This window comes from Helianthus annuus, chromosome 4, assembly GCF_002127325.2.
Source record: "Helianthus annuus cultivar XRQ/B chromosome 4, HanXRQr2.0-SUNRISE, whole genome shotgun sequence".
Lineage (NCBI taxonomy): Eukaryota > Viridiplantae > Streptophyta > Magnoliopsida > Asterales > Asteraceae > Helianthus > Helianthus annuus.
Genome location: NC_035436.2, coordinates 188,745,801 through 188,759,612, shown reverse-complemented (window position 1 = coordinate 188,759,612; position 13,812 = coordinate 188,745,801). Strand labels below are relative to the sequence as shown.

General features: G+C 37.6%; 1 protein-coding gene across 4 annotated transcripts; it reads right to left on the bottom strand.

Moving 5' to 3' along the window:
• Positions 1-8,063: 8,063 nt before the first annotated feature.
• LOC110937584 (common plant regulatory factor 1) lies at positions 8,064-12,679 on the bottom strand. 4 transcript variants are annotated; one of them, XM_022180026.2, is made up of 12 exons: positions 12,551-12,679; positions 11,337-11,542; positions 11,200-11,250; positions 11,017-11,112; positions 10,847-10,915; positions 10,185-10,318; positions 9,951-9,999; positions 9,742-9,790; positions 9,457-9,644; positions 9,296-9,373; positions 8,765-8,890; positions 8,064-8,688 (listed from the first exon to the last, which is right to left on the bottom strand). In XM_022180026.2, exons 2-12 carry the CDS (start codon positions 11,403-11,405, stop codon positions 8,464-8,466), a joined length of 1,134 nt encoding a protein of 377 aa, XP_022035718.1. In that variant the 5' UTR covers positions 11,406-11,542; positions 12,551-12,679; the 3' UTR covers positions 8,064-8,463. The 4 variants fall into 4 exon arrangements, with proteins under 4 accessions (XP_022035718.1, XP_022035720.1, XP_022035719.1 ...); XM_022180028.2 differs by having other exon boundaries at positions 9,463-9,644; XM_022180027.2 differs by having other exon boundaries at positions 11,337-11,480; positions 12,551-12,676.
• Between the last annotated feature and the right edge of the window lie 1,133 nt (positions 12,680-13,812).

Below are 13,812 nucleotides of genomic sequence, written 5' to 3'. Positions count from 1 at the left end.
TGCAACGCGCCAATCTTAGCCCTACCGGAAGGTACAGGTGATTTTGTGGTATACTGCGACGCATCGCGTCAAGGTTTGGGTTGTGTGTTGATGCAACGCCAAAAGGTTATTGCCTACGCGTCATGCCAGCTGAAGGTACATGAAAAGAACTATACCACACATGATTTGGAGTTAGGCGCAGTAGTTTTTGCTTTAAAAGATCTGGAGACACTACCTTTATGGTACGAAGTGCACAATCTTCACAGATCACAAGAGCCTCCAACATATATTCAACCAGAAGGAGTTGAACATGAGGCAAAGACGATGGGTAGAACTGTTGAATGACTACGACTGCGAGATTAAGTATCATCCAGGGAAGGCGAATGTGGTCGCCGATGCCCTAAGTCGAAAAGAAAGGATCAAGCCCATAAGGGTTAGGGCTTTGGAAATGATTATTCAGACCGATCTTTCTTTGCGCATTCGTGCCGCGCAGAAAGAAGCTCTCAAGGAAAGAAACCTTGAAGAAGAGTATCTCCGTGGGATGGAGAAGTTATTGGTACCAAACAAGGAAGGAACATTGTGTTTTGAGAAAAGGATTTGGATTCCTTTGTTTGGAGGTTTACGAAAGGTTATTTTTGATGAAGCTCACAAGTCACGGTACTCTATCCATCCTGGAGCGGATAAGATGTACCAGGATCTTAAAGATTACTATTGGTGGCCTAGGATGAAAGGCGATGTGGCTATTTATGTGAGCAAATGTTTACATGCGCCAAGGTTACGGCGGAATACCAGAAGCCTTCGGGACTTCTGCAGCAACCAGAGATTCCCAAGTGGAAATGGGAACAAATCTCTATGGATTTTATTACGAAGTTGCCAAGAACGCCAAGAGGCCATGACACTATTTGGGTAATAGTGGATCGCTTAACGAAGTCAGCACACTTCCTGCCTATCCGAGAAAAGGATAATACGAGCAAACTGGCCGAAATTTACATGAGAGAGATTGTTACACGCCATGGAGTACCTCTCTCAATCATCTCTGATAGAGACGGAAGGTTCGTGTCAAGGATATAGCAATCTTTCCAGGAAGCTTTTGGCTCAAAGTTGAATCTGAGCACTGCGTTTCACCCACAGACCGACGGTTAAAGCGAGCGGACGATTCAGACATTGGAGGACATGCTGAGAGCATGTGTGATGGATTTGGGCGGTAGCTGGGATAAGCATTTGCCTTTGGTTGAGTTTTCATACAACAACAGCTACCACACCAGTATTGGTGTCGCGCCATTCGAAGCTTTATATGGGCGCAAGTGCAGATCCCCGCTCTGTTGGTCTGACGCTGGTGATAGACAGTTGGTTGGTCTTGAAGTAGTCCAGGAAACCACCGATAAGATCGCACAGATACGAGATCGCATCAGTGCGGCTCGTGACAGGCAGAAAACCTACGCAGATCGAAGCAGGAAACCTCTAGAGTTTGAGGTTGGTGAGATGGTTTTGTTGAAGGTATCACCCTGGAAGGGGGTGGCACGTTTTGGGAAACGTGGAAAGTTGAACCCGAGGTATATTGGACCGTTCAAGATCTTGGAGAGAATCGGGTTAGTAGCATACAAGTTGGACCTACCTGCCGAACTGAATGGTGTTCACGATACATTCCATGTATCCAATCTGAAGAGAAGTCCAACACAAGATACCGTTGCCATTCCTACCGACGAAATTCATGTTGACGACACGCTCCATTTCGTTGAAGAACCTGTTGAGGTCACGGACTGGAAAGTTAACAAGACCCGCCGGAGCAGTGTCAAGCTCGTCAAAGTTCGTTGGAATGCTAGACATGGTCCTGAATTCACCTGGGAGCGTGAGGACCGAATGAAAGAGAAATACCCCCATCTGTTTCCTGAGAACCCTGCTTCTACAAGCAGAACTTAAAATTTCGGGACGAAATTTTTCTAACGGGGGGAGAATGTGACAACCCTCACTAAACCAGGTATCCGTACGATTTAATTAATAATTAATTGCTGCTTAATTACTGTGCTTAACTGAAATTGCCAATGAACTGCTACTTGATTTCTAGCACTTGTATATTCCTGCATCATACTTTAATTACCGTCACTACATTATTTACACGCTGAACCTTAGTGACAAACATGATGCACTAAAGCACAGTAGCATTAGAACGGATAACCTATTGAACATGCTGATAAAGCCAGCATCAGGCAGACACTGCCTCTAAAGGCCTGTATGAGCCAGAAATATTTTACTACACCATAGTGAGTGTAGGGATACAAGGGTTGTAGAACTGCGTCTCTAGGAATAAGATATAATGATTGGATGAGCCTAAAACGTACTCTAAGCACAAAACACAGCACTTTTATTAACATACTAGCTTCTGGCCAACTGATAAAGTGCCAAAACATGGGGAAGTATTCCTGACACTTTGTAGAATAAGATGTGTCACTAAAAATATTATTAACGACGCTTAAAAGCTTATTTAAGCACTTTAACGGATTACTATCCAACCGAACAATCGGATTATACCCGGAACATAAAAATATGGCCAATAATATTATTGATCTTTTTCTGAGCCAGTTAGGGTCCCTGATTACCCTAACACCCGCATTATAACGCATCACACCACTAACCGAGTTAACCCCTAATCTAACTTGGTTTAAAGTAACTAAACTCTAACTATCCACTTGAAATCGAACTAGATACCCCCCCCCCATCCTAATCGGCCCAACTAAGAGGGAAACATCTTGGTACAAGACTTGATTAAAATAATGAGGTTGCCTAATATCAAGGAGACACGAAATCCTTTGGACGATGATCTTGATTATGTCTATAAAATCCAACCATTACACATCATAATCTTACACATTCACCAACACTCAAAATCACTCTCTCTCTCCCTCCAAGAGCTCTCGGCCGAACCCTCTCCCTCTCCTACATCCATTTTTCGATCTTGTTCAATCCATTCCAAGCACATACAAGTGTTCAAGGTCACGTATTGGGAGTCTTGGAGCAAACGGAAGCGGAAGGACCTCGTTACCTTGCTTTTATCCATCACATTTTCGCCTAGATTCTTCCCTAGCCCCGAGCTAGAGGTATAATGCTTAAAACTCATTCTCGAACATATCTAAAGTGGTTAATAAGATTTGTAACGGTTAAAATGCGGAAACTTATCTTTTGAATCTTTAAAGTTTACTAAAACATGAATCTTGTTGGTTAAAAGATCATAAGTTGTGTAAAAGTTGTAATGTTTAAATATGGTGATTATTTAGGCCCGATCTACGTTGTGGTGGCTCGGATCATCGTTTAACCCGACTTTGTTGAGATCATAAATCTTGACATAAGCTTATTTCTATCGGTACAAGGGTTAAAAGGTGAAACTCTACCACACGAGAAACATGAACTTGTGTAAAAGTGTTTTTACTTGTAAAATAGTATTTAAAACTAGCGGATCTACGTATCTGCAAGTGGTATTTTCGTAGAACCAAGTGTCGAGAAAATCATGTTTTATAAAAGTCGGATGACACACTAACAAATATGATTTTTACAAACCACAAGTGTATAAACACTTGTGAAATGAAAAGTTTCGACAAAATAACAATCTTTGAGAAAGATGACGGGAAGTTGTAAAGGAAGATTTATTCTAAAAACGGGGTTTTTACGGGATTAAGTTATTTTACACATAGATCCACAAAATACAACGGGATCTACACTATAGTTTTCGGAAAAACCACAAGTTCATGTGATTATGCGATTTTACATACTTGTCGACTAGTTTGATGTGTCGGAAATTGATTGATTGATTAAAGAAGTGTTGAAGTGATTTTGTAAAAGAAAATGATACGCTTGAAAGCGTGGCCACCTCCAGTTACAGGGGAAACTCTGGCGAAATTTTTCTAAAAATATAACACTTAGAATTATTTACAAGTGTTAGAATTATTTTTGATATGTTTTCAAAATGTAATTCGCCACGACTTTATTTACAAATATTCGGAGGTGGGATTTTCACAAAATTAAACGTGATAAATATATATTTGGTAAATATATTTTTCACAACACTGTTTATGATTATTTTGTGAAAATATATAAATATTATTTTTAGAGTAAAAATAATATTTCGAACGATAACAGCTCCAAAATAATACAAACGCTTACACGACAAACATATAAGTTACACCGGTAATTATTATTACCACTTAATCGTTAAAACGTAACTTACGCATTACGGAAATATTCATGAACGCGTATTTCGTCAACGCATTATTTTGGAAGTATTATGGAAAGTGAAAATATAGTATTTTTGAGAAAAATATTTATATTTTGGAAGTAGAAGTAAAAATATATTAAGTGGGACTTAATGATATAATACAAATACACATGTATTAAATCCCCCATCCTTGGGAAGGAGATTAACTACCAAGTACATGCAAAATATAAACACGAAATAGTTGTCTAACTATTTCCCAAAAACTTAAACTATAAAGCTAAGGCACGGCCATCCGTCTAATAGAATTAGCACATGTAGGTCGTTGCACAGCTGCCTGACATTCGGAGTACTTGGTATAGCGACGCACTGACTGTGAGTTCATGTCCCCCTTTTCTCTTAACTGTTTTCAGTTTTCTAAACTGCGGGGGTGAAATACATGTTACATTGATTATGAATACTTTATACATGGTATGGTTAGCGTAAGGAGGTTTGTTACTTAAGATCATGTGAGTGGGTAGGCGGAAACTTGAGGCCATTAATCCTCATGGTAGGACCGAGGGACAGGAGCGGTAGATCTATCTGGGTGTAGCGAGCCCAGCCCCAGGTCCAGCATAACGGACCTCGGGGTGACTTAGTGCCCGACGCATAAATCCGCTAGGTTTGAGTCTTCCTACTTGCACTTCACACATATCAATGGCCTTGCAAACCATTGGTGATCTCTTTTTCCTTATTTGCTACATACCAGGGTTTTTGATAAATACAATGGTTTATTTACTCACTTACACATGAACTCGCTCAACATTATTGTTGATTTTTCAACTTACATGTATTTCAGGGAATTAAAGATCTGGCACGCTATGGCATGTTTTTCCCGCTGCATTAGTCACCGAGGTCATCCAGGGTTTGGGGAATGTGACTCTTTCCTGGACAAGTCACAGTCCTTAAAACCATGTTTATGTTATGTTTGGTGTTTGTAATGTTTGGACAAGTTTATGGTTGATAGGGTGTTAACCCGTTAAGACAATGTTATGGTATTTTTATTTTAATGGATGATCTTGCATATTTTTAATTCATATAGCTTTGTTATGATTAAGCTATGGTATTAAGAAGTCACACCAAATTAACCACGCTTCCGCAAAGCCAGGGTGTGACAGTCGGCGACGGGCCTTGCATCTACCCGTAGCCAGAAACTCCCGTAGACAGGTAAATAAGGCGTCGGAGGAAAATTGGTTTTCTAGAGCCCGTCGGCGACGGCCCTAACCCCGTCGGCGACGCCCTCTAGAAAACCCCTTTTTCTGCAGATCCGTTTCGTCGTCCGTACGCACTAAAACGCGCATAACTTTTGAACCGTTTACCCGTTTAACCTCCCGTTTCTTCCTACATGCTTGTAAATTCACATTCTATCATATGAACTTAAAATCCCATATCCGGATTAAGGAAATTCTTAACTTACACGCTATCGGCTTATTATTCATGTACGATTATTCGACCCGTTCATGTTTTCATCAAACATTTCATTCATTTATACGAAAACAACTTGGTTAATACAATTTCAACTTGCTAACTTGATTGTCCATTAACCATAACTCACAACCGGGTATTTATACTATTAATTCGCGCCTCTAATTCTTGATTAGCATGCTTATGTACCATTCTACCCATACCCGGTTATAGCACCGTATTCATTACTTACGCAACCCTTCCGGTATACTAATAAAACCACATTTTGATCAATTACATCTACTTAGCGAAAATCATCGATTTCATACGAACCATCCTTATTTGTCCTCAATTATCATATTTAATTAACTAGCACATATCTTTACGTAAACAACTAAGAAGTGATTACGGAAATCACTTACCTTGTGCGTCGATGTTCATACTCGTTTCCTCGCCACTTCTTGACCTGTTAGCCTTCCGTGCTTGATTCCGTCTCGACATAATTCCTGTACTTCCATGTCATCGAAATCACATTCTTATTAGCATACACAATTGTACATGCTAACGATCATATCGATCGTATAATTCACATTTGACATTCATAGTCACTTCTAACAAGCATAATACATGTAACCAAATTCATATCATTTCCAACTCGTGGAATCCGTCATGTCATCGCATTAAACACACATACGTCTAACACACATCGTATAACTTACTTTAATCTTACAAATATGACAACATGACAGTTGACTTTTAGAAGTCAACGGTCCATTTACTTTAACTTTCGACTTATCATTATATATCTGTAACATCATAATCGACTATACGGACAAAACTATATACATATCATCTTTTACTTACATACAATTTCATCTATTAAGCTCACCTAGGCATTTCATCAAACACTTGGTGTGCGTACCACTATCTTAGCACAATGTACAACTAATTTATGCATATTCTTCTAATCTTATACATAATTCATCCAATCCTCCCACTAATTAGCATTTATCCTTCATACATAACATCAAGCATATCAACACCATATTTCTTTCAATTCATCTAACAAGAATTCATCATACCCGCATAATACAAACAACATGCAACAAGAATTAGACATGGACGATGATTCAAGTCATTATTCTTACCATAACTAATGGGTTTCGCCTCTAAACATCAAATTAACCTAAACCATGCATAATCCATGTTCTATATGATGATTCTAACATATCCTCATGCTCAATTTCATACCAATTCATGATCTACAACATAACCCACTTCGTGGGTAATCACCAATCTAGAATCTAAGACATACCTTATGATCCCCTAGTGTAGGTGATCACAAATTCGTGTTCGGTTCTGAATTTGAGCTTCATTTATCCTTCCAATTTGATGGATTAGATAGAGTTAGGGTTTTGACTTCATGAGAGCTCCTGCTCCCTCTAGAACACACGATCGTGTGTGTGTAAAATTTTATTTATTAATTCAACTTTCAACTTAACCCACTTTAACCCCTCAAGTTGTCACTAATTATAAAGGGGCACAACTTTCCTTCCTTTAATTGTTTTTACAATTTTGTTAACTTGGTTAAATAACCTAGTCATTCATTTCTTGATGTACCATGCAAGAACATTTAACGATTATAAACATTCGGATTTTGGGGCGTTACATCTTATGCTTTAAAATTCTTTTATACATGTTTAAATATTTTCAAAAATTAAGATACCAAATAAAAAATATATGAATCCTGGTTACTTTTTAGTGATATTTTTTTCCACCTTAATAAGAAAACTAAAATTGAATATTTAATAAAGAGTAAACCATCAAAATGGTCCCAGAGATTTGAGTTCCTGTGGTTTCAATTTTGACTTTTTCCTCCCTCTTAACGAAGGACAAAATGTTTAGGAAAAAGACAAAAAAGTTAAATGTTAACTGAAAAATCTGACCAGATTTTGATTTTGGATGAAAATGTCAACAAAATTGAAACTACAGGGGCCAGATTCAAAAGGTTTGGGTATTTGACTAAAGTGACAAAAGTGACCAAACCTCAGTGACCATTTTGGCAGTTTACTCTTTAATATAAGTCAAGTGACTTGATAGGAAAAAAAAACCTTGTGCCTCTATTGAAACACTAGAGAACTTGGTTAGGCCTTGTGCACATGAATTGTTGCATAACACATCCATCAAGTAAAACAAGGGCGGAAGTCGCAGAACAAGGGGTCGAGGGCTCACCAACCCTCGGTCACCAGAATTTGTTAGATTTTTATTTATAAAATCCGAGTTTTCTAGAAAAAAACATGAGTTAAAACCTCCTAGTTATAAACGACCGCCAACTCAAAAGTTATGACCTCGTCGCTGGTATACTAAAACATGTAGCGAAAACCAAGAGAGGACTCGAAGTCATATATTTATGCAAACCAACTTTATAATATAAATGTGAAGTCACAACCATCCAATAATATTATCCCATATATTACACAAGCCATATATAATATCTATGTTCCATCAACATTCTCATCTCTCCGGCACTTAATAATTATATAAGATAAACTGCCGGTGGCGAATTTCAAAGCAAACCCCGAAACTAAAAACACGTTTCAGGTTCGCTACAGAAATCTCGAAGCACAACCAGACAAAAGTTTAAAAATACCAATCAAGTCACAATCCTATTCAGGCGGTTTGTTCATCTACTAGTGTTAGCATAGCAGCAATTCCAGCTTCAAAATGATGCCGAAACCACATCACTAATTAGAGCTTTAGAAAACTAAGGTAAGCAAACAGAGTACTTATTGTGGGTTGGGTCGGGTTGGGTTGGGGTGGGGTTATTTCATCAATAATTAGCTTGCAACAACAGCATCAGCCCGTGGGCTAGCGTCCAGGAGTTGACGCAGTTTTGCACCGGATTTTTGGTTATTGTTACTTTCATACACTTCACCTTCTCCACTTGAACTTGACCCGTTGTCGACCCTAGAAAGGAGGTTAGCTGTGCTAAGAGACAAACCCTTCGGGTTGGATCTAGGGTCTTCGGGCTCGTGTTCTAGCTGAGCAGTTTTAACTTTTTCCTGTCGTTGAAAAGGAAACGTATATTGAGAAAAAATAATAAAGCCTGTTATTCATTTTTTTTGTTTTATGTCTTACCATTAGTTGTGCATTTTGAAGCTTCAGTTTCTCTGATGTATCATTCAACCGGTTAATCTCGGACTTAAGGTTAAGATTTTCAGCAGTGAGGGCTTCAACTTTTATTGCAAGTTCTTCAGCTTCAGCCTGGAAATTTGGAATTTAAGACGTTTATATAATTTATTTTCATTTTGAAGATATTAAGGAAATCGAATCGCTGATATAAAATAGAGTTAATTACTGTTTTCGTCCCTGTGGTTTGTCAAAAATCACTATTTCAGTCCATTAGTTTTAAAAATTGCGATTTCAGTCCCTGTGGTTTCACTTTCGTAACCATTTCAGTCCCTGTGATTTCACTTTCGCAACCATTTCAATCCATTTATTCTGTTAGTACAGGGACCGAAATGGTTACGAGGTTGACTGAAATGGTTACGAAAGTGAAACCACAGGGACTGAAATCGCAACTTTTAAACTAATGGACTGAAATAGTGATTTTTGATAAACCATAGGGACGAAAACAGTAATTAACTCTATAAAATAAGATCATGGTACCTGTTTCCTCAATCTAGACCTCCTGGCAGATTCTCGGTTGGACTGCTTTCTCCTCTCCCTTTTAAGTTCTCGCTCGCTCTATCACAAATTCAAATGAAAGACAAATAAATTGAGAAAACAAATATGTTAAGTCAACCAAATTAAAAATAAATAAAACCGACCAGTACCAGGGCTTCACTTGGCACTACTGCAAGAGCAGCTGATGTCATCGCAGTGGGAGATTTCTTCAGCTCAGAATCGGAGGCCTTATAAGGGTTTATAGTGAGTGCGGTCACGTTCTTGGAAGGTTCGTTTTGTTCGGTAGGATATAATTGACCGCTGAATGGCTCAGTCTTGCCAACTACAGCAGCTGGTGTAAACATGTACGCAAGATAGTTGTAAACAAGTAGAAATCTCATAGATCGATTAAAAAAATAGTGAAAAACTTGATAGATTGTTGAACTTACGAGCATTAGGTGAATCTTCGCGGCTCCTTTTTCCATTAATTTGACCCCCCTGAAAAAACAAGTGAACTGATTTAACATCACCCACCACAAATTGCCAAGAAAATTTACATACGTTAGCAAGGGAACGAAATTGTCATTTCCAACATAATATCGGGAAAGAAGTTATATGACTAATATATAATACGTTCAACTCTTTGTATTGTCATTACCTTAGTTGTATTGCCATCACTTCCTTCACTAGAACCTTCGGTCTCCCCACTGTTGAAAAAACGTTACATGACTTATGTTTATATGTTTAGTAAGTTCAGCTCTTTGTAGCGGAAAAGGTGTACTCGGATATATGATTATATAATAAAGATGTAGCATTGCCAGTGTATTACAAAAGCCAGTCTGCATTTAGGAGATGAGCTTTGAGAATATTAATAGTGACAAAAGGTTCGTACCTGTGTGAATTTCCATCGTCATTGCCGTTTCCTATTGACATTGCCAGCCCATCGAATCCTTTCAGTTTCTTCATCAAGCCACGATCAGAGTTCCCTGATGACTTAGCAGGAGAATCAATGCTCATAGGGGTCGCCTGCATCGTTCCAAACATGATTGAAATTTAACCTTACAAGTTCTAATATAATATATAGTTGAGTAAAATGCCATTCTCGTCCCTGAGGTTTGGCCAGTTTTGCAACTTTCGTCCAAAGGTTTGTTTTTCTGCATCTGGATCCGAAAGGTTTGAAATCTTGCCATTTTCATCCGGATCGTTAACTCCATCCATTTTTCTCCGTTAAGTCAGGGGTTTCCGTCTATTTATTAACTAAAGGGCAATTCGGTCTTTTTCAATTTATGTACAAGCATTTAGCATAATGTACAAGTATTCAAACGACCGAAATGCCCTTTAAGTTAACAAAAAAGACAAAAGTCCTTTGACTTAACGGAGAAAAATGGATGGAGTTAATGAGACGGATGGAAATGGCAAGATTTTAAAGCTTTTGGATCAAACCTTTGGACGAAAGTCGCAAAACTGACCAAACCTCAAACACGAAGATGCCATTTTACTCTATATAGTTTTTAAGGATAAAAAGATTTTTTAAATTTTTCAATAAAAACTCACAATAGGAACTCCAGGATGTGGATAAACACCTCCATGTGGAAACATTGCAGCATACGGTGGCATCATATGCTGAAATTACAAGCACAAGCACATATAAAAGTCAACATGATGACCAGTTGACCACCATGATATGCTTTCAACATACTTAAACGAACTGTAACGGGCTATACCTGTGGTGGTCCCCACATGTAAGGTGGAGCGGCATGACCAGATGCAACAGCTGAGTTGAAATATGGTGGCACCGCCATCCTAGGCCCATAATAAGCCTGGAGAATTAAAAAAAAAAAAAAAAAAGATTTTGTTTAGTAAACATATCAAGTTTCGTGAAACAAAAAAAATACTAATTAACAAACCTGCATGGTAGCCCAATCGGGATATGCATGTACACCGGCCTGCTGATGCTCCTGCCAGAATTAGTAATAAATTTTCATAAGCACAATAGTTAACGGAATAATAAATTATAAAAGATGAACAATGTTTTTGAGCTTACAGGTGCAGGTGGAGGTGGAGGTGAAGATGATTTTTCGGGTTTACAAGTCTTTTCTTCACAACTGCCCATGGGCAAATACGTCAACGGATTCAAAGAATAACAGGTCAACGATCGTCAAAGTCACTACAAAGCTTGTCTTGCAAGCTGCAATGCAGGACAGAAATATAAGGTCATCATAATCTTTTATCTGCTTCGAACTCAAACCGCTATTGATCAACAAACACCATAAACAATAACGCGTCAGTTTCTTCTTCAATACCATCTGCTACCGATTTTTTGCTTCTAAATAGAACTACTTTGTATCAATTTTATAAGTATAAAAAAATTGGATATCACTGTTATAGTATTATATAGTAATATCTAAAAAACACACAAAGATATATATGCAGGAAAATCAAAATTAAGCGAATCACAACTTATATTAACTAGTTTTAATTTTATGTAATTCATGCTTCTAATCAGTAATCACTAATTACTTTGAATATCCATAACAGTTACTTTCCATTTTCCAAACCCATCAAAGTATGTATATTGGGATCTATCTGGTAATCTTGATCCATAAAACATAATTAATAAGAGCAGAAGAAAGGTACGACGTCGTTTTGTCATTTCCATGATCCACTTCAAACAAGGGGAAAGTAAGTAACACAGCATCCACCAAAGTCCAAGATAATCTAATAACCAATTTACAAAACTGTCCTCCCATTCATCCATTTATTACATGACCAAAATTATTATTATTAATTAATATTAATAAACTTACTATTTGTCCAATTCACATGCTCATCATGAAATTAAATTAAAATAAAATTAACAACACTTTCTAAAAACATAACAATTTCAAAAACGAATTCTGCAACTAATATTGCAATTACAACCATATAAAATAAAATAATAATAATAATAACAATAATAAAAAATAAAAATTTATCAGTTCATCTCTCTCTCTCTCTCACACACACACACACAGAGTCACACGCGCGTGTGAATTTACATACAAACATATTTTCCTTTACAAATTCCTACATACGTTCGTAAACAGCATGAATCAGAGATGAATTAACACAAGATAAACAATAAATGCGATAATTTTTACTCCGATCTTTAGAAAAAAAAAAAAACGTATAAAGTTGTCAGGTGAAATGAATAGAATTGTAGTTTTGAGAAGGTAATTGTGTAGTATGAAGAAAATTGAAGAGAGTAGAAGAGCATACCTGAGTTAGAATAATTTTCAGAAGTGCATTTTCTCTCTCTAGACTTTCTCTCTCTAAAACGACGGAGGAAGAGGGGAGGGAAGAGGTGTGTGTGGGCTTTTTGGAGCTTGTTGAGAGAGAGAGAACGCCAATGCATCACTCCACGTCAGGAGACACGTGTTCATGCGTTAGGATTAGGTTAATTTCTTTTTTTTTTCTTTTTCTTATGAGCCCATACAGTGTTATCGTGTCACGAGCGAAATCACCCGAACATATCATCTACACTAGGCTATAATGTTTATACACTAATTCAGAAGAAAACCCAGTAACTTTGGAAAAACCTCACTTGTGAGAATCGAACCCACAACCTCATAGTCCGGTCCCTAAGCTTTATCACACCCCTAAAATACCACTAGGTTATAATATCATGGACGTTAAGATTAGGTTAATACACGATGTTTTTTACAGAGTAAGGTTTTTTTAAATCGAAAAGGTAAATTTTGTTATTACTATTACCATGTATATACTTCCAGTAAAAAGAATCTTTTTATTATAAAAAACCCACTCCTTACTACTTATTTTCCACACAACATTTTAAAGAGTGGATGGTTCAAATTTTCGAATACAGTATCTGGTCTCTCGTGTCATTGATATTGTTTGCTTTACCGTAAGAAGTTTACGGATTTGTTTTTTGTTGTTCTGGTGAAGACTTTGCTTGCCTTGATACTACTCTCATCTTAGGACGTTTAATATCCTCTCATCAACTGGCATTAAGACTAATGCGTTTGTGATATTTGAGGTGGGGCGTCCTTTGTGAACCAAGAAACTCTCTTGTTCATGACTAATGTGAAATTTGCGTAGGGTGTTATATGCAAGGTACATATATGAAAAATATTTAGAAGTATGTTAGTTTGTCATACAAAATAAGAACTCACCTCGGCCTATTGCCTTTGTATACAACATTGGTGATAGATTTCGAACCCCGTAAGTTCAAACACACTATGTCAATTGACTCTGGCCTTAAATTAAATATTAAAAAAAACTTGACAGGTGTAAGGATCCCATTGGCTCACCCATTTCATTATGAATTCTTTAGTTTTGCTCATGATCGTGATCAGGGTCACGCTACCCCCTCCCACGTTCACACGTTTGGGTGTGGCGCGGTGTTTAGGTGGTAATGAACCTGACATGGCTAAACTCGCACTAACACACTGCTCCAAGACACAAAATATTCTGATGACCTCTCTACTAACAAACCCTAACTACATTGGTATTCTGTTTTA